Source organism: Cyanistes caeruleus, chromosome 6, assembly GCF_971803275.1.
Source record: "Cyanistes caeruleus chromosome 6, bCyaCae1.hap1.1, whole genome shotgun sequence".
NCBI classification, from domain to species: domain Eukaryota; kingdom Metazoa; phylum Chordata; class Aves; order Passeriformes; family Paridae; genus Cyanistes; species Cyanistes caeruleus.
Window position 1 is genome coordinate 63,485,315 of NC_141706.1, and position 21,107 is coordinate 63,506,421.

Below are 21,107 nucleotides of genomic sequence, written 5' to 3' on the forward strand. Positions count from 1 at the left end.
TTTAGAAACAAAGTTACTTATTTTTTTTTAAATGATCCACCTTCTACTCTGCTTTCCAGGTACTTGTCCAACTCTGCCTCTCTTTTCACCGCCTCTGGTGATACCTTTGGTGCATTCGGAAAACAGATCAATATCACACTCATGTTGTCTCGACTTCCCTGGTGGAAAAGAAAAAATTATTTGAGAAATGTATACACACCAGGCTAAACACATATCAAAGCATTTTAAACACAGAAATTCACACATCATATGGTATCAGAATCCAACTTTCACTATTATAGATTAATATCATCATTAGAATAAATCTCCCTGTACCTCTTACAGAATTCCAGGCCTATTCATTCAGTACAACTCTTAACTCATTGTTTTTTCCTCTTTTATGGTCTGAAGACTACATGGAGCTGGTTACAGACACCCCATTGTCAACTAAAAACTGACACTAGTAGTGAGTGTATAATTACAAGGTTGTGTTCCATCTTGTTTTAAGTACCATCCAATCATTTTGGGAAAACAGGTGAATGAGTGAACAAAACCATTATTGCTCAAAAGCACTAATCAGGAAGGTGCTGAATTCAGACAGTGCTTCCACCAAAAATTACAGCTATTAGGTTTTTCTTCTTTTCATTTAAAACAAGAAAAGTTGCAAGTCAGAGAATTTGTTTGAAAACCTGCTGTAAGGTACCCAGGTATTTGCAAAAGATGTTTACATTTAAAACTCCAAGTAAAGGAACCCCAATACTTGAACATTTAAAAATACAAACACATTCTGCTTACACAAAGTAGCTGTTTGGTTTACTTTCAATACTCCTATGCTTTGGCCTACAAACATGCATCCATAAGTTTAACTCTTAACACTAATTAACTCCACTGATGTCAGCAAGATCAGGAACAAGACAGTGTGCAGAAACAACAGTATATGGGTATGAGGAGGTTCCTACAGTTGGCTCCTGAAAAGCTTACAGCATCCACAAGCCACTGTTCCTTTCCTGGTATTTGATTTTAGGATTAACAAACAAAAATATAACCATCATCAATCTGTCAAGGTGTTGGAAAGCAATTACAATTCTCCAGATGGGAAACAATGATCCTGTTAGCCATGTGGGATGTTGTCTTGCTTCTTTTAAAAAAAGCTGGCTTTTTTAGTCTAGGACTTCCAATTTGCCTTTGCAAAATAAGTATCAAGCTATGAAACTCAGTAACTGCATCAGAGTGCAACTTATTAATACAAAGTAGATGTTAATGCAGACAAAGTTACATAGTTCTGTTAAACCAAACAGTCTCATCATCTTCTGCTTGAGCTGATTTCAGAGCTGTGTCACCCAACAGTGAATAAGAAATACAGTAATTAAACCAAAATAAAAACTAACTTAAGAAGCCAGGTCTTCAAAATATGAAGTCAAGGTTCATTGATTCTGCATTTATCTTGATGTAAATATGACAGTAATGTTACGACTACATGCCCAAGGAAGCAGGAGAAGATTATGAAGGGGAAAAAATACTCTCTAGCCTGACTAAGTCTTAAGAGTTAGGGTTTTGTAAAGTATGTGAGTAATGAAATAGAAAAGGGCAGTTATTGTCTTTAGCTGCTTGCCCATAAATTCCCATCAGCTTCTAGTTTTCCACTGATCACAGTGTATCTGTACGTGATTATAACCTCCTAATTAACCAAAATCACCCAGAAAACCATTGCTTGTGTTGTGTGTGCGTTCCCGCTCTATCACCGTTTTTGTAAGGAAACAAGGTCATCACTGTCAGTCATGTTACCATAAACAATTGAATATTTATAGACTGGAAGCAAAGTTATTATTAACTTGTTCATAGACTTCTAATAGTGAAAACACAGTAAACTCCTTCTCTCAAGTCTGGCTACCTTGTACAAGCAGGTGTCAACTATCTCATTGCAAACTTTCTCAAGGTCATCAGTGACTTCAAGTCTGGATCTTACAAAGTCACACAGCTCTTCATTTCCCATAACATCCCAGATACCGTCGCAAGCCAGGATGATGAACTGATCATCTTCTTCTGATCTCTCAATCTCATAAACTTCAGGCTCGGGTGAGACCAGCTGTTCTGTAGGACCTTTCCCATGGACACATTTGTAATCGAAGTCCCCAAGTGCCCTTGAAACAGCAAGGGAGCCATTCACACGTTGAATCATTACGGAGCCGCCTGCATTCTGTATGCGCTCCTTCTCCAGTGGGTTACTTGGTTTGTGATCCTGTGTGAAGAAGTGAACCTTCCTGTTTCGACAGAGCAAACCTCTCGAGTCTCCACAGTTGATGAAGTATGTGTGTTGGGGAGAAATCATGACACCCACAGCTGTTGACCCACTTCTGTCTGCGCCGTGCTTCTTCTCGGAGATGACTCTCATGTGTTCATCAATTTGCAGAAAACCTGTTCTGATGCCGCTCTTTACACTTTCCACAGATGGTGGCCCATCTGGCCCTTTAAAATCCTGGTTGCTCGTGATGTGATCTAATAAATGCTCACAGCAGTACTTGGCAACCTGTGATCCAGCGTGCCCATCATAGACAGCAAAAAACGACCATCCATCAAGTCCATTTGGCAAACCAATCACAGCCGTGTGTGCATCCTCCATTTCCACGCGCCAGCCTTGCATACTGCTCAGACCGTAACGCAGCCCATTCCCCTGCCCCTGGGCATTATGCTTCTCCATCTTTGGCTTGTCTAAAAATGCTCCCATGGTGACCTTCCTTCAGTTCTACAAAAGAAGGAAAAAAAAAAAAGGATTATTAAGATATTTCCTAAATGTCTCATTTACAAATCCTGTTGGAAGAGAAAAAATAATGGTACAAGTAACGTTAAGATGACCAAAATACACAGCTATAAAGCAGATTTTTCTCTGTCTCCAGTCAAATTTGCATTGCTTTCATCTAATTTAAACAGGGACACTACTACAAACTGAACTGCACTTTTCATATTTTTGTATTTTCAGCTGTTTTACTTGAAAAATTTATATTCACTGTCATTCATGGTTCTGAAAAAAGCCTCTAATAGAACTATGTATGAAATCAGTTTCAAAGACTGAAACTGGCACACATCTGAATGGCTGTTCCCTGCAACTACTGAGCCATGAAAGAGTTCAACGTTTCCAGGACACTGGAATTCCCTAGACCCCTACCTGCTGGCCACAAATTCCTGCTAACATTGCTTTTCTGGTTGTGATAGGGAAATGAAAGCAAACTGATTAGGGTTTTTTGGGTTTGGTTGTTATTTGTTTGGTGTTTTTTAACAGATAAATCGTAAGAATGACCAAGAGGATGCCAGAGTCTGCATAAAGGAAAAAGCAACACTGGATAAACTAGCAGCAGGACTGGGAAGGAACAGAGCAGCTGTCCCTTTAGGCAGCAGCAAGCCATTAGTTTGGCTCAGCCATCTTGTGAAAGCTCATCCTTAGATTTTTCAGTTAAATTACGCAGTAGCTTCTCAGATGTCTGTGCTGCAGATTTACTTAAAACCCTCATGTATTCATGCTTCACTGAAAGACAACTGCCCCTGACAAATCTGTTTGGAAATAAAATCACATGTATTGTATATCTTGTGTGAATCAAGATTCAAGCCAGACCCATATACTGCACGCCCTCTCCTCCTTTACTTCCTCCTTGGGATGTGATGCAGCAAATATTCATGATTAAGAGAATAAGAGTTATATTTGCAGGCAGTGTCAACTGACTGGTTTATCTTCATGGTTTTCACACCCTAACCATCCAACCCACCCTTCTAATCCACATTGCTTTATTTGTGCATTCATTATTAAAAAATTGTACAAAATAGGTCACATATTTTACATACTTGCAAATTATGCCTTGGGAAGGATCAAAGAGTCTGAAAATCACTGTTATACAATACAAGGTAATGGAACAAAACTATGAGCTTTTCTATTTGAAGACTGAGGACAAAAATTAGCTGTGAGAAGAACCTCAGAAAGATTTTACCTGAGGCCCCAACTAACCACTTTACTAGCAGAAAAATCAGTACACCAGAGGTTTTAGAAATGTTCACCTTAACCATGGAATGTATTTGACCAGTTTTCTAAGTGACAACATCACATTTTTCTAACATGCTTTTATTACAATACAGCATCTGCCATTACTGACACCATATATCCAACAAAGCTCTTCACAGTGTCTCTTCCAGCCGCTGTCAACCTTTCTGAAACATCTGCGTTACAATAAACAGTCAAGAAACGTTTATATTTTATCTCACCACAACAGTGATTCAAATGGGAGGCACGGGGACTGGTTATGCACTCTCTGGCTCATATGCTGTGTTAACAAAAACAAAACACATACTTCAGCTGTATGGGGATGGCAGCAGCGATTCACCTCTGCTTCCCCTCACCACAAACCCTGCTCTGGAGTTCTGTCTCTTCTCAAGGGAACACAAAATATTGATGCCCAAGCAAGCTGTAACTAACCAACAAAACAGTGTGCACGGTGTGTGTCTTGTGTCCCAAGTACATGCAGGAGGTTCACATTACTGCAGTTGCTAGGAAAAAAATATGACTTAAGATGTTTTTATCTTCACATACAACTGTAGTGAAGTCAGAGTGATCAAAATAATAACAGAATGCTGCTATAAATCACATGAGGAATTATTTTGCTGAATAATACTTTTTATTCATTCTATGATAGGAGCACAGTTTAACACTGAGTGTTCTCTTTGTTGAGGAGATCATTAAACAGAATGCAGATATTCAACTTTTTCACCTTAATTTAGAGTCAAAAAAGCAGAAACTGCCCATGAAAATATACTTTGGTAAGGTATTTGACATTATTGCTGTATTTATAATTAAACAAAAACATTAAGGACAGGGTATAGTAACATGGACCACAAACACTGTCAAAATCTGGACTAATAAGGGCCATTTTTCTTCTAATCTCTCACCTTAGTATGTACACAACATTCAGAGCTGTATTTTGTAAACTGTTTGTCCTGCTCAGTAGTTTATCACATAAATTAGAAATATGTACAGACAGTCTGTGTGAAATTCTAACAACTACAGAACTGCTAGAACACCTTCTAAGTTAACAAACCACTCTCCATTTAAATACCAAAATACTTATCCCTTCCCAGAAGGCAACCTGAAAGCTGGTGATCTTTTAAGCCAGGCTTTGTAGCTGAGATGTTGATCCAGGATTTCATGTTTTCCATGAACATTTTCCATGTTTTCAGGGGTGAGAGTTGACCACCACGGATGAGAATACAGCCAGGCAAAAGGAAAACCACAATGTGGCCACTGAACAACTCCTTCAGAAACTGCCCACAGCATGAAGTGATCCCCCTCTGAAAACTGCAATAAAACACTGCAGCTGTCTTCCCTGCCACACTCCAGCTAACCAGACTTTTACCAGAACAGCAGTCTAAGCCTGCAAGAGAATAGGCCAGGTTCTCAAAATCCTCACTGTATCTGTAGAAAAAGCATCGTTTACTTAGGATAGGATGAATGTGCTAGACCTTTAGGTTTTTTCCAGAATTTCAATTCTCATTCACAAAAATTTCAGTTAAAACTGACCAATCTGAATTCTGATGAATTGGAGACTACCTGCTATTTCTCTCCCCATACCCTTAATGTGTAGTTAAAACCTGAAGAATTTCCAGAGTCTTAGCTATGAACAAAAAGAATCTTAGTTTTACAAGAAGGGATGGACACACACAGAGAAATGCTGATATCAGAAAGCCATGCCTCCTTCCTACTAAAAATACCTTTTATACCTGTCTTTGACTCCATATCTATGGAAACATCTTTCACACATGGTGTCTACCTAAATGATGAGCACATCTGTCATTCTTTGATAAGGTGCTTTGTGCACTACAGTGACTGAGTTGGAATGACATCTTTGGTTAAGCACATAACTCTGTATGCAAATCTGATTAACCTATAGCAGTTTGAGTGCCCAAGTTACAGCATGACTTTGTTATGTAAAAACACAGACCCAAAACAGACTGCATGCAATTCGTGCAATACATAAAACAGATCCTGAACATGGCTTAACTCAGCCTCTCTTTACGTCTTTAGTCATCTTTCTTAAGAGGAGCTCTCATTTTATGACCTTCATTCTCCAAATAATTTTACTCTCTTAATCCAGTCACACATTTCTACAGTCATGTCAGAAAACTGCAGTCCCATGGCAGGAGACAAAACCAGTCCTCTACTCTGGAAGCCTCAACTTTGGGATGCTTGAAAGATGCACATATGTACTGAAGGAGACATTCTTCCTCTTGCAATTAAAGGCAAAGTAAGAGAAAAGGCACTTTAATAATGAAGATTAGCGGCAAACATACACCACCTTTTTTTTCCCCCTTAAAGGAGGACCATTCTGAACAGTACTGTAAGGGTGGTGCCTTGTAAAAAGGTCAGAGGTGCAACATTTTCTTCATAAATGGTGACTCTCACACATCATCTGGTGCTAGAACTGCATAGCCATCAGCCAAGCAAGTTTCAATTTTAATCTGATTCTTAGATCACCATTTCCATATCAGTGACTTCCATTTGTTTTAGGTACTAAAAGAAAGAGCTTTCTGCAGTCAAAGTTTCTGGATTTTGGCTCTGAAGAACAGAGAGACATCTGAACAAAACTAGATGTGAAAATGGACCCCTGTGAATAGAAATTAATGTGCAGGAGGTGCATCTCTGCATCTACAAGTGCATTTGAACCATGATTTCTGAAGCACTGATTTTGTGGAGGTCAAACTGAAGGACAGCCTGTCCAGCAAATGCACAGAAAACTCAAGTTGTGGTTTGCAGACAGAAAAGTAAGAATACTGTACACAGCCTAGAAAAATCAACACAAATAACAAGATCTTGGATAAAACCTAAGAGTGACAAAATTCAAAGGACTGCAGCATTAGAAACAAAACTGAAATAATGAATGGAGCATGCCAAAGAGTCAGTAGCTAAACTCCTTGAAAGTAGATGCAACTGAGTGGAGAACAGAGTGGCAAAGAAAAGGGAGGGTAATTAGTATACCAGGCCATGGACAACCATGGACAACCACAGATACATCACTGGAATGCATGAAATCTCCTTGCCCCTTCATTTGTTCCTCAAATTGTGCTATCCAGGCAGCACAACTGTAATGCTTTCTGCTACACAGGAAAATAAATTTTACTGCTTTGCTATTTGCTTGTTCATTTGCCTGAAGGCTCAAATGAAGATAAGCCCTAAATTATTCACAAAGGACAGTAAATGCAACTCCATATACCCCTACAGAAATACAAATTTATTTTTCCAAAGATTTTGACAGAGATTTGATCATTTTGTCCAAGAAAACTAACCACCTCCATTTGAAAGTTTCACTTGAACAGTATGTAAATTAATAATCCTTTTTAAACAATGTTCAAGTTGTATTCATTCCACCAGGATAAGCTGCTTACATGAACCACACTGAAGTCACAGGCATTTGTTCTAACTAAGCTGAGAAATACCCCCACACTCCAATTTCCTGGAACAACTCTCTCAGTGACATTACACCCCGTGTGTTGTAATGAGGACCACAGAGAAAGATTACAACCTTTACTTGAACTACAGGACACAGAGCAAGTCACCAAATTATACAGACTGCTACTGACTAGAAAAAGGGCATTTGTTCACTTCAGCTCCAGCCTGATCCACAGTACTTTTCCCTCTGCCTTAAGCAGCCTGGATGCAGTAGCAGACAGCATGTAATTCTGCAAACGTGGAAACATTTTCAGAAGTTACAGCCTCTTGAATGAAAAACTGACAGTACATACTGGATGCCCCAAATCAATTAATTTTAACAAACAACATGTCAGAGAACAACCCAGGGATCGGAAGAATGACTAAAATAAAACAGAACACGCAGATGAGGAGACATAATTACACCACAGTCATGGGCTGAATGAAGTCATGAAAAAGCCTCTTGCCAATGAAACTATTTAAAAACTATTGGAGGATATATGACTGAGTTCTGGCACTCATGGTTTGAAACATCAATAAAACACAAAAAAATTACAGCTGATGTTTCTGAATGTGTACTTTCAGACACAGGAATACATGGCCAGCTAGGAGACGTGAACTGTTTATGAAAAAGAAGTAGATGAAAATACAAAAGTGGGGCTATTTCAATAAACACAGACTAACACACCATTTCCAGAACATTTGTTTCTTGGGGATGCAACTGTAGTCTGTGTTATATTTAAGTAAGACAGCTGCAAAAGGAAGAACATAAACTACCCATAGGGGTAAGAAAATTTCTAATAACATTAAGAACCTTTTGGTTTAGGACAGATGTAGGAGGTATGGCTTGTAGCAGATAGAAAATAACAGAGGAAGCAAGTTAATAACTGTGTGTATGAAGGAAAGTATGAACTGCTCCAAATTTCCTCGATTTACCCTCCCTCTCTCCCAGTAATTAATATGCAACAGCAATGGCTATTACAACTTCACAGCACAGCAGAAAATACTAAATTACTGAACTTCTGATACCTATGAGCTCTGATTTCTTAATAGCTGGTCCACAGGCACTGCCATTTCACTAAGTTGTTCAGAGAGATGTTTTTTTTTAAGTGTAACTTCTTAAAATCCCTTCTCCTTGCTAGGAGCTGACAGCCTTTCCAAATGCCTCCCTGTACTAAGCAACAAAATATTTCATCCCACGTGGTGTGTATGGCAGGGCAGGTAGGATTTAGGAGAGGATTATTAAAGCCTTCTGGAACACAGAAGGTAACCATTTCTAAGTTAACACCCTCCCTCCAACAACATGTTTCAGCTTCTTCTTAAAACATTATTTTCTGCTCCTGCCTACCTTTCCTGCAGACAACTAAACCTGTTCCAAGGTTAAATGAGAAGCTTCTTAATATGAGTGTATTTTGGCTGAGGTTCAAACTCTCTCCAGCAGAGACATGTGTAATCTGATTTTTGCAAAAGGAAGCCCTGGACATTGAAATAGATAATTCACCTCTAACAAATTGTTCCTTCAGAAGTTTGAAAGATAGTGATGTAATTTCAAGAATTCTTTATGGAGTTAATTCTGCAATCTGGTCAGTTATGGAAGAAACTAAATTCTTTCCAGAATCACCAAGACCACTGCTGGAATGAAAAATCCCTACATTGATTCTAAGAGGAGATACAACTTGCAAGTTAGAGTACCAGTCACTCATCAGGATCCTGACATGACTGGCACCCTCGGAACAAGATTCAATGAGTATTTCTTGGCCCAGACAGAGTTCTTGTTTCTTTCTAAATATCTGTACTACAAATTAGAAGTGTGAAGGCATATAAGAAAAAAAAAAACAACGAAACAACACAGCAGCATCAAAGTATGAGCAACCCAATCACCATGAAAAACTATGTAGACAACCAAAATGGCACTAACAAGAACTATGAAAATCAAAGAGGTAACTGCATAAATTCATGTGCTGCTGTCTGAGCAGCATGAGAATGAAAATGCCAAGGTCCTTGCTTGAAAGCATTAATAAGCAGAAAACATGTCCATGCTGGTGCTGAGTTCAGCACCTTTCTGATTATACTTCATTTTCCAAAGATTTCTTACTTAGAAGTGTTGGAAGATAAACAAAAGACACCCATTTTAGACAAAAAAGCTTAGACAACTGCTTTGTTAACAGTGTAGAAATTCCTGCAGGCTCCAGCCAAAATTCAGAACCCCATTGATGCAACAGAAAAAAAAGAACTAGAAGATCCAAGGAAGCTGCAGTCTGTGTAGACAGAATTTGGGAAAAAGAAAGGCTTTGCTTCAGTTTATATATCAATGAGATGCAATAAGATTCAAATTTTTTGAAAGAAAAAGGCAAACAAGTGAATTTAAGGATTCCAACCAAGCTGCTCATGACAGAAGGAGTACAAAGTGCTACACAGCCATGCACACAGCAACGGTTTCAGCACAAAGAAAACACGGGTGAAAAGGAAACAGAAAGAGACAACTCAGAAGAATGGAGCTATAGTAAGTCATAAAAGTTGAGTTACAATTTTTTCCAGTATTTGTAATACCACGAGTGCTCTGCCACTGTCATTTCTCATCAGAACAGATCATTTCCCCACCCTAAGCATTGGGGGCCTAACTGAAAATTCCTACTTGAGTACAAGCCACTTAGAGTGCAAGAATTTAACAAATCTGAACATATCAAATAATTCAAATAATAGCTTAAAACCCCCTTTTCTCTAAGTTTCTGGGTGTTTTTTCTCTCTTATTTACAGCTTGAAGCTTCAGTATCTTCATTCACTGTCAGTTTTACCAATCCAACAATACCTGCCACTTAAAAAAGTTAAAGATTCACAGAGCAATGTTTTCTTTAGCAGAAGGCTCACATAATTCCACTGCCATTTCTGTGTCAAAGGAAAAAAAGAAAAACCTAACCAAACAAAAAGCATTTACTTTTTTTGTCGAGTTCAGCTAAACGTATTCAGAAAAATCAAGACAACTGGGGAGTCCTAGCCCATCCTGTCCCTACCCAAAGGAGTGAAGATACTGGGTAAAGAGCCTCTAGACCAGAATGGCTTCTGTCCATGACTGTTCTGGTTGTTCAAATGCAACTGGAGTGAAGTCAAGCTACTGCCAATTTGTCTTTGTCAGTGTTTTAGCTAAGTGTTAAAATAAACCAGGAAAAAGATGCTCCATGGAAAAAGGTCCCAATGGGATTATTCACTGAGACTCCAAAAACAAAGGGAGGCTCGAATAACAATAATTTAAAAATCAACAAAACAGCAACTGTATTAAATGAACTATTCCTGAAATATGGGGAAAAATTTACACTCACACAGTCACTCTCAGTTCAGGAAACTGCCATCTTTTTTATAGTTGGTATTGTTTGCTGCCTATGGTAATGTGTACAAATTCTTACAGAACCCCACCATCCCTCTGTTGTATAGTCTCACTGATAACCTCACCACAAACATCTTAAAAATTTAGTTATATAGTCCTATATAACTCAAGAAAACAGAACACATGGAATCATCCCTCTATCTGCTCTTTGATTTCTCCTCTGTGTTTCTAGTTGCTCACCAATGTCACTGCTCCTTTAAAAAAACTACTTAAAGCTTTCAGATCTTTCTAACTTCAACAAGAAGCACTGGCCAACTATTTATGGTTTGTCTTAAGAGCAATTTATTTTAACAAAATGGCAGAATAAAACCCAAATGAAAAACAAGTTTATACAGATAGAGCTTGGAAGTAAAATAAAAATAAACTATTTTCAGAAAACACAACCAGTATGCGTGTGCCCAATAATTAGAAGATGATGTTTGCATGAAGGCCCCAAAACTTCCTGTTTAGTCAAGCACTCAATATTATGAAATAATACACAAGCGATTTCCCTTCACTTTACATGAAAACATTTGTGGAGCTCTAATCTCAGCAATGTTAACACTATTCTGGTGAGGATATAGGAAAAGCAGCATACAGGAGAGACTTGAAACCTGATGACTACACACGGGAATAAAATGGCAATAAAATAGGAAATGTTCTGAAGTTACAGCTGTAACCTGGCTTTGCTTGCAAGGAAATGACATCAAAACTATGCCAGAAGCACATTAAGACCTGGAAGTCAAATCCTCAAAGCCTAGGAAAAGCTGGAGTTTGCTCATTTGTACACACACAGAGCTTTTATTTACAAAGCTATTATGCCCTCACGTCCCCAGCATTCCTATCTCATTAAAAGAACAAGGACAGAGGATGACTGCTGCAATAAAATAGATTTTTTTCCCCCAAGACTACATAAAAATATAAAAAAGAAACCAATGAAAAAAACCCAACCCTATTGTTCTTAGTCTTTTATACAGACAGAAGCTTTCAGGACAGAAGGCTTTTCTCCAAGGGGCACATGGATCACCAATTTCACTTCTACCACTACCAGCAAAGAGGTGATTTCCCCATGATAAACAAGGCAGTAAAGGTGTTCCTCTCACTCCAAATTAGAGTTCATGACAGCTCTAAACATTCTGGTCACTTAATAAGGACTTTGTCAGATTCACCTGTTCTTCAAATACCAAAGCAATGCTAATGCCAGCATTTCCTAAGCTTACAGGCCCTTGCTTTGCAGCCTCAGAATGTTTTTTTATACAGAGCAGCAGCAGCTGATTTTTAACAAGGGTCTGTCCAAATACTTACTGTAATTGACTGAGGGAAGTAGAAAATTATTTACTGACAGCAACTGATTCTTTCTTCATTAAATTTTCCTACAATTTAATGCTAGCTGTTTAACCGCCCACATTTTTCCACATTCTGCACTCCTTTCCAAGGACTGGGTTTTACTTAACAGCTGGAGAATTTCTTAAACTCATCTCCAAGCACAAAGAACTCAGGCATAGTTTACACACTTCTCGTGGCTACTGCATTTTGGGGCATTTCTAAGGAAAAAATACCACAGAACTTAATGGACAAATAGCTATGATATATGGTCAAGAAGAATTAAGGCTACCATTCGAATTTCAGATGACAAGGACATTTGGCAGTAAAAATGAATTGCACACATAGATACACAAAATCCTTCAAGTTACAGCTGAGACCCAAACATGAGAACACACTTCATTCTCTAGGTCACGATCCAGCAAGGCATTTAAGATGAGAGCAACATCACAAATCTGAGTAGTCCTACATAATTCAGCTGCACATGGTGTATCGCCATAAGCACACTGAAGTGCTTTGCTTTATTTAAACTGCAGCTATCAAAATACAAGTCATGTTACACTTGAGTTTGATGGGTTTGTAAATTCTTATCTTAGAAGACTTTAAAGACCTTTTTATCTACTACAATATTCTTACTTTTGAAAACTAGACTGTTAGCAATTAAGAGGCTAGTGTACTTTTTTCTCTCTCTGTAAACTGCATTTCTCTACATTTAAATATTGAAACATGGCTAGCCAGTTTTGCCTTTTCTTTTGTAGCACTCTTAGATGCTCTTTTGATACATATGCCTATATACTGCTATAAAGTTGACACTCTGAACAGTAGAAGTGTACTTCATTGGAACTATTTGTCAGTGAAAGAAGTTTTTATTCTGTTGTTTTAGTCACATATAAACACCTTTCGAGAAGAGCTGTTAAAAAAATCTGAGCAACTGTTTCATGTATTTATAAACACACTCTGTTCTGTAGACTCCAACAGGCAGCTGAAATATCCATTAGTGAATTGTACTGGTATTTGTGTTTAAACACAAACAAAATAAATAAGAAAAAAGATAGCAACTTGACAGAAATCTGTAACTCAGTATGTGGTTTAACACAGAGCAGAGTTCAGCAGACAAGTACAGAAAAGCAGACCTTGCAGCAGTGGTTTAACACCAGTAACACCCAGTGCTTACTGACTCTACCCAGGAAAAAAAAAAATCAGCCTATTCACTCCCATGGTATCACACTTGCTTTCTCCTCCTGCCCTGATTACAATTCCCTTGGTCTAAACATTCTTCTCAGTCTTAAGAGTCAAGTGATTTACTCTAGAAATACTAAACCTTAATAAATGCTAAATTGTTCCTTCACAGACAGAGAGCAACATAAAGAAGCTGCAAGTACAAAACATTATCTCCACTGTGATCTGCACCACATCATGGCTCAAATATATGAATCCTCCTTTAAAAATACTTCTTAGCTCTGGTTAATGGAATGTACATAAAATACCATAAAATGTGCATTTATGTACATTCCCATGATCTTATAAATATCCTAAGAACACTGTAATTTATTCAGGGATTACATACTGTATACACTGACTTGATACTTTGCATTTGCCATTCATTCAATGAAGAGGATTGTAGTTAAGCATGTGTAAATGTTACAGAAATTTATTTTTTATCCTAGTATACTAAACTGAAATTTGGATCGTGTGATTAAAACTACAGAGGATCAGTAAGAGATCAACAACCAAGTATTATCCAAAAAGTGATTAATTTCCAAAAGAACAAATGAGACAAGTTGCGTCATTTAGAAAGAAACAGATGATACATCAATTTTATTTAATAAAAAACTAAAAGTCAAGTATGATTTATGAGAAAAGAGAAGCAAAAATTACAAAGGTCCACACGCTATAATAAGAATAAATGCAGTTTGGCTAAGGTTTAACTATGATAAACCACTATTATCTTGACTTCAACCATTACTACTATTCAAGTCTTTAAAATGTCTCTGGTTTGCAGAGGCAAAATGAAAACGGTTATTTTACAGTACTTCTCATTCTAAAACTTGTTTATTTTTCAGCACAACCTGCATCATTCCCTTACTTAATTGCAATATTGTTCTGCTTAGCCAATTACGTAAGTATTTTGTACATCAGAATAGACCTGAATACGTAAAAATTAAGCCAATAGAAATGTCAACATTTTAGTAAGAAATATGCTATTCTTAAATTATTTATATTTAGGTCATCTTGAAAAAGCAGCTGCTTTACATTCCCTAGTTCCAGTAAAAACAAAAAGTGCAATAAGATCTCTTATTGACAGCTGCATTCAAAAACATACCAGTTACATAAGTTTGCAAATTATACTGTGCCAGAGTTAAATATCTAAGCATTTTAACGACAGTTCTCAAAATGCTATCTCAGCAAGAATGACTCAACTCCACTGTATAAACTGCACTCCAGATAAGAAACAACCAGCTTGATTTTATAGGAAAAAAACCCCAACTTTTTAGTATTCTGCTTTAATTCAAATTGCTCTGAGTTCTGCTTGTTTGGACGTGCAAGCTTCGCCAGTCATTTGGCATTTCCATCTCTCCTCACTTTCAACAAAAGTATCCAAAGCATACCTATAGACAGTTAAGGAAATACTTGGAAAACAGGTATAGTTTTCTACTGTACCTCCAGGGGAGAGATTTACCTGACAAGCACCAAGCAGAGGACTAAACCTGTAAATCAGAGCTAGGCCTTGTATATGAGAGGAACATGGCTATGCCAGAAGAGAGTGAGAGGACAGACAAACCCTCTCCGTGTTTATCTGAGTATTTTAACAGAGATCTCTGTGAGGAAAACATTAATAAGTGGCACAATGAATCAGTAAGTCTTTTAGCCCAGTCTCATAGACAAAAGGGAGAGCCAGAAAGGCCTGGGAAAGAAAATTTTAGGATCAACTAATGCTGGTGCACCAATCCAAGCTGCTGTCCTTTAACACCCTTCCCTTGAACACTACTGTGTTTGGGTAGGTAGAGTGCAAAACTTCCTTGGCCCACGTTTTCTCTGATGTTATTCATAGAAGAAACTATGAATAGCAACAGATGGGAAGCTATCAGAGAAGAAATGTGGCTAGAAATTGCACAATTCTTGATCATTTGGCAACTCACTCAGGATCCTGAGTAACAGTAGCCATCCAGCCTTAATTCTATTAGTACTTCACAAAACCTGCTTCAGCCACCTAATCACTGAAACAGTTCAGGAAAATGCTACAAGGGCTCATATTTGAAAATTCATTCCCTGAAATCAAAAGAGCTAGAACTTCTATTTTATATACTGATTCTACTTACTCTGATACAAAATACCTCAAACTAAGGAAACAACCTTCTTTCCAGCTACTGATCTCATGATCTACTACTGTCTTCCGCTCACAAAAAAAAAAAAAATTAAAAATAAATATTTCTTTTGGATTAGATACCTTATGGACCTTAAACATTAATGTTAACACAGAGGCCACCCCAATGCACAGCACTTTCCCATTTGACAAAAGGTACAGCACAAAAACATTTAGTTCTTCCCAAGTGCTACTGTAAACTTAAACATTAGTTCTCTAGCCACAAAATTTTGCCATCCACATAGCAACACTAAGAAATATTTTAATCACACCAAATAAATACAAATACATATCGAACAGACGTCAGCAAAATCAATTCTACTGAAACTGTCAACCTCCAGCCTGTCTTAACGTTGTACCACAGCTACCAGAACAAAAAGGTTAGACGTATGCTCAGAACCTCTGGCATTTCACACGCAAGCCCAATTACCCAGCACATCACCGCACAACTTTCTCACCGAGGACAGCATTTTCTTCCACGGACTTTTACCACGCACGCTGTGACAGATCGCAGATCGTCAGAGCAACCTTTGCTCGTGACATTGTTTTCAAAGGCACCGAAATCTCTCACAAACTTTAAACGCCCGAAAGGCGTTGGCGAGGGAAAGCCGCCCGCTGCATCAAAATGTCACTATTTGGGGAGCGCTTGATGCTCCGACCCTCGCCAGGGTGGGGTGCTTTATAAATAGATGCGTGTTTTGTTTTTTGTTTTTATTTTTTTCCCTGTCCGTGCCTTGCCCCGAGCGTTTGGGCGGCGATGGGAGAAGAGGCTGTTTATAGCCTTTATTAAATGAACTCCGGGCGAGGAAAGGAGGGGGCAGGGAGAAAAGGAAAGCTGCTGCTCCTACCTGAGCCAGGCCCAGACCCCGCTGCTCACCCTCCTCCCGCCGTGCCCGGGGGGCTGCAGGGACACCCCCACCCTCAGCAGGCGCCTGCAATGCAGGGGCTGCGCAGGGGGCTCCCGGCAGCGGCATCCCAGCGGGATCGCTCCCCCCCTTCCCCATCCATCTCCCTTCCCTCCCTCCGGCCGCCCGGCCCGCTCCCAGCTGTGCCGCCGGGGATGGCGCCGAGCTCCCGCGCTCTCCGCGCTCCGCCGCCCCCGGTTGTTTACAGGCCCCGGGGCCCCGCAGCGCCCCGGCCCCGCCGCCCCCTCACCCCGCCCCGGCCCCGCACTGCGCAGCGCCACTTACCCCCCCGGCCGCGGCGTTGGCGCCGGCTGTGCGGGCAGGGCCGCGCTCCCGGCGGTGCGCGGGGGAGAAGGGGAAGGAGGGGGGGACAAGGAGGAGGAGGAGAAGGAGGGGGGCACCCGGCTGGCGGCCTCGCCTCAGCTCATTCACAGGGCGGCTCTGTGCCCAGGGGGAGCCCAGCGCTCATCTCGCCCCGCCGCCGCCGCCGCCGCTGGCCCCCCCCCCGTCCCCGTTCCCCGCCCGAGCTGCTCCGCGCCCACCCGCGCAGCGCCGCGCGGAGCGCCGGCCGCGGACGGACGGACGGACGGGCGGACACACGGACACACTCGCACTGCGCTGCCGCCGCCGCCCCTCTGCGCAGGCGCGCACACCGCAGGGGAGGGGAGGCGGGAGCGCGCGCGCGCGTCCCCGCGCCCTTTCCCTCCTCAACGTCTCCCTCCCCCGTTAAAAAAAAAAAAAAAAAAAAAAAGTCAAATAATTTAAACACCCCAAAAAAGAGACAAATTGAGCCTTTCAGGTGAAAATAAAGAAAGCGGGGGGAAAAAAAAAAAAGGCGGAAAAAAAAAAAAGCAGCACCCCGGCAGGGTACCCGGATGTCGGACGGAGCGGGGCCGTTACGGGTATTACATCACCCTCCGCCCCGGGTCCCGCGCCGCGCCGCGCGGGGCGGTGACGTCATCGGCCCCGCCCCTGCCCCTGAGGGGGAGAGGCTGGCGCGAGAGCTGGGGGCGGGTGCTCCCCATCCCGATCCAAATCCAAATCCCGATCCAAATCCCGATCCAAATCCCCATCCAAATCCCCATCCCGGTCCTGTTCCGATTCCGATCCGGATCCCGGTCCCGGTCCCGGTGCGGTGGCGGGAGCAGCTCAGCCCGCCTGAGGACGATGGAGCGCACAGTGGGTCTCGAGGCGCTGGCGGGATCCGCCTCGTCTCCCTGAATCATTTAGGCTGGGATCATCCAGTCCAACCTACGACCCAACACCACAATGGTCTCAACCATGGTGTCAACCAGACCATGGCGCTGAGTGCCACGTCCAGTCATTTCCCAAACACCTCCAGGGATGGTGATTCCATCACCTCCCTAGGCAGCCCGTTCCAATGTCTAATCACCTTTTACGTGAAGAAATTCCTCCTGGTGTCCAACCCGAACGTCCCCGGGCACAGCTTGTGACTATGTCCTCTACTCCTAAGGGATTCCTACTTGTCTGAATCGGAGCCCTGCAGGATTTCCCGTTGGAAGCAGAACCGCTGGCAAAATCAGCAGCGGATTACGAGTAATGAACGCATAATGGGTTTAATAATCCCACGGGTTTCAGCCCCCTTTGATGAAGGCTGGCCTGTGGACAATAGACATGGGAGTGTGTTCATGAAGTGACTCCCCCACCAGTCTGCGGGGAACAAATTGAGAGGAGAAGCTTTTAGACAAATCTCTTTTGTCTCAAGGAGGGGAGGATGATGCTCAAGGAGGCTGTGAAGGGAGAGGGGTGATTCTGGAAGGAATGGCTTCTTCCAGCAGGTTAAACCTCGTGGCTGGGGTTTTCTGAGGTGGAGCAGTGCTTCAGAGGAAGGATTAGGAACACACGGTTACTCTGAGGATGTGAAGAAGGAATTGAATACAGAGGGAGATGATGAGGACTTCGAAAGATGAAGTGGGTGCTTGGCAAGGTTGTCTAGATAGTTTCCATCTTTAACAGTATTCACAGCAAACAGCCATATGTTAATGGCTTTAAACTGAGAGTAGTTATAGATTGGAAATGATGAAGAAATTCTTTACTGCGAGGGTGAGGAGGCCCTGGCACAGGCTGCCCAGAGAAGCTGTGGTTGCTTCCATCCCTGGAAGTGTCCCAGACCAAGTTGGATGGGGCTTGAAGCAACCTGGTGTAGTGGAATGTGTCCCTGCTCATGGCAGGAGGCTGGAACTGGATGATCTTTAAGGTCCCTTCCAAACCAAAGCATTTCCTGAACTGAATATTGGGAGAGGCCTCCAACTGCAGGTTGTGTTCCCACTGTCCACAACCATTAGTTCATCAGTGACTGAGGGCAGTTTACAGCAAATCCCTGCCCAGAGGGAGCTCAAAGAGCTGTGAAAAATACAAGGAAACCTCATTGCTGAATGGTTTTCCTGTGATAGATGAACTGACCATGTTTAGGTAGGATTGCAGAATCTCCACTTCCCTGTTGCTGCCTGTGGCTGGATGGAATGTTCAGAGATCTCCCTGTATTCACCCTAATCGTGATCCTTATCATGATACTGAGCACTGCTCAGTCGTGCTCAATGTTCTAGTAATTATTAAGGGCCTTTTATTTAGAAATTTTGTGCCTTTGTAGTTAAAAGCAGTAAAATTTGTGGATGGAAACAGAACTTTAGAGCGATTTAAATGCAAGCCCTAGCCCTTCCCTTCCCAAGATTACATAGAATTTTCCTGCAGGCGTGTGCCATGTTTCTTTACTCTCTCCATTTAAAAATAAATTTAATTTTTATGCCCCTTTTCAACTTCAAGAAAGCTTTCCTAGCACTTTGAATTGTATACAATCATGGATTTCATTTAGATTCCACGTTACCTATACCTGTGTTTTGAGTGGTTTTTTTTACAATAAAACTGAATGAAAACATGGCCCTGTATCTTTTTGGTGATGCCCTCATTTTAAGCTGCAAGGATGTAATGAGAGCAGAGAGTTTGCTGCTCTCATTTGCTATTTATACATTTTTCAGGGGAAATTGGACTAATTCAAATTACTGCAATATTTTCTTTAAGCATAACTTTCTTTAGTTCCCTAGATTTGCTTGGCCTGTTGCACTGACAATGGTAATAAATATTTACAAGACATTCAAGCATCACTTTTAATTAGGATAAAACAGCTGTGTGTATTATATCACTCTACTAAATATATTTGTAGTTGATGAGACTACATCTCCCAGCATACAACTCTTTATTTTCTCTTTAGCTGTACATGAAGTTGTGATACAAATGATTGGGACCTGTAGTCACCACACTCATTAGCACCACAGTAACAAGAACCATTGTGAAACTCAACTCTGTATCATAAATCATTTATGAGTTATTGAGAAGGATCATATTTCACTGTTGGGAACAAGAAAATTCTTTTAGCATTATAGTCATATTTAAAATGATATTCTGCTCCCCCAGCCTATTTTTAGAAAATATTACTTTGGACAATTTTAATTCTGTTTCCTGTTACAACTTTTTAAAAGTCTTTAGATGGATGGTAATTGCCAAGATTATTTCTAAAAAAGAAAATATAAAAACCTGTGTATCTAAATAAACAGCTTTTTGTCACCAATGCACACTCAGTTACTGCAGGCAGGAGGATGACTTTGTCCAGTCTATTCATTAAAACTCAATTTAGAAAATTCCACACTTAGCCTGATGAAGCTGTTCCAAATGACATCATTTCCCATAAAAAGAGAAAATGGGACCGCAGTTGCTACTGGGATCACATGGCAATTTAACTGCACTTCAGAGTCAGCTTCCATCGTTATGGCCATATTCTGTACAAACCTGCTGTAATTTCTGCATGCTGTATTGCCCAACACCCCTTTTAACTCTTTCTGGTTTCATACCAGTGGTTAAACTTTTTCTGTCATAAGGTATTTCACGAAGTATCAGAGTTTTGTCTGTGTTTTCCTCAAACAAGGGACATTTAGTACCAATATCACAGAATCACAGGATTACAGAATCGTGGAACAGGCAGGTTGGAAAGAACCTCTGAAGATTACCCAGTCCAACGTCCTGCCAAGGCAGGGTCACCTGGAGCAGTGACACAGGAATGCATCCAGGTGGGTTGGGAATGTCTCCAGAGAGAAGACTCCACAGCCTTCCCGGGCAGCCTGTTCCAGTGCTCTGCCACTGTAAATGTAAGAAGTTCTTGCTCGTGTGGTGGTAAACCTTGTTGTGTTTTAATTCATGCTCTTTTCTCCTCATCCTGTCTCCAGGCATCACCAAAAAGAATTGGGTACCATCCTCATGTCATCACCTTTGAGATATTTGTATGGATTGATGAGATCCCCTCTCAGCCTCCGCTGGACTAAACAGGCCCAGCTCCCTCATCTGTCCTCATAGGAGGGATGCTCCAGACTCCTGGTCAGCCTTGTGGCCTCTGCTGGACCCTCTCCAGTAGCTCTTTGTCTTGAGCTGAGGAGATCAGAATTGAACACAGTGCTCCACATGTGGCCTCCCTAAGGCAGAGTAGAGTTGGGGGATCACTGTTGTAACTGTGAACTGCTGTATTGCACCATTTAGATTTCTTGACTTCTCAGAGAAAAAAAACCCTGAACTTCTCTCATCTGAAGCCTTAGTTTCAGCTTCCTTTACTTACTGTCCCTCTTCCTCCTCTCTTTTATGTTCTGCCATGGATACCTGATGTAGGTGGGAAACAATAAATTTCAAGTTGTTCTGCAGCCTAAAAAA

General features: G+C 40.9%; 1 protein-coding gene and 1 long non-coding RNA gene across 11 annotated transcripts in view; one reads left to right on the top strand and one right to left on the bottom strand.

The window, feature by feature from the left end:
• PPM1A (protein phosphatase, Mg2+/Mn2+ dependent 1A) overlaps positions 1–17,374 on the bottom strand; it is a 35,276-nt gene extending 17,902 nt beyond the window's left edge. For 4 of the 10 annotated variants that reach the window (XM_086895171.1, XM_086895170.1, XM_086895164.1 and 1 more), the window contains exons 1-3: positions 16,680–16,896; positions 1,871–2,722; positions 41–158 (exon numbers count right to left, since the gene is read on the bottom strand). In XM_086895171.1, coding sequence (XP_086751297.1) covers positions 41–158; positions 1,871–2,704 — 952 coding nt within the window. In that variant the 5' untranslated portion in view covers positions 2,705–2,722; positions 16,680–16,896. Of the gene's footprint in view, positions 1–40; positions 159–1,870; positions 2,723–15,947; positions 16,319–16,679; positions 17,044–17,252 lie in introns of those variants that run through there. The other 6 variants (XM_086895165.1, XM_086895163.1, XM_086895166.1 and 3 more) reach the window with 5 other exon arrangements.
• On the top strand, positions 17,372–21,107 carry LOC147652760 (uncharacterized). Its single transcript, XR_015288586.1, has 2 exons — positions 17,372–20,476; positions 20,633–21,107. It is a non-coding gene; the product is annotated as an uncharacterized LOC147652760 (long non-coding RNA).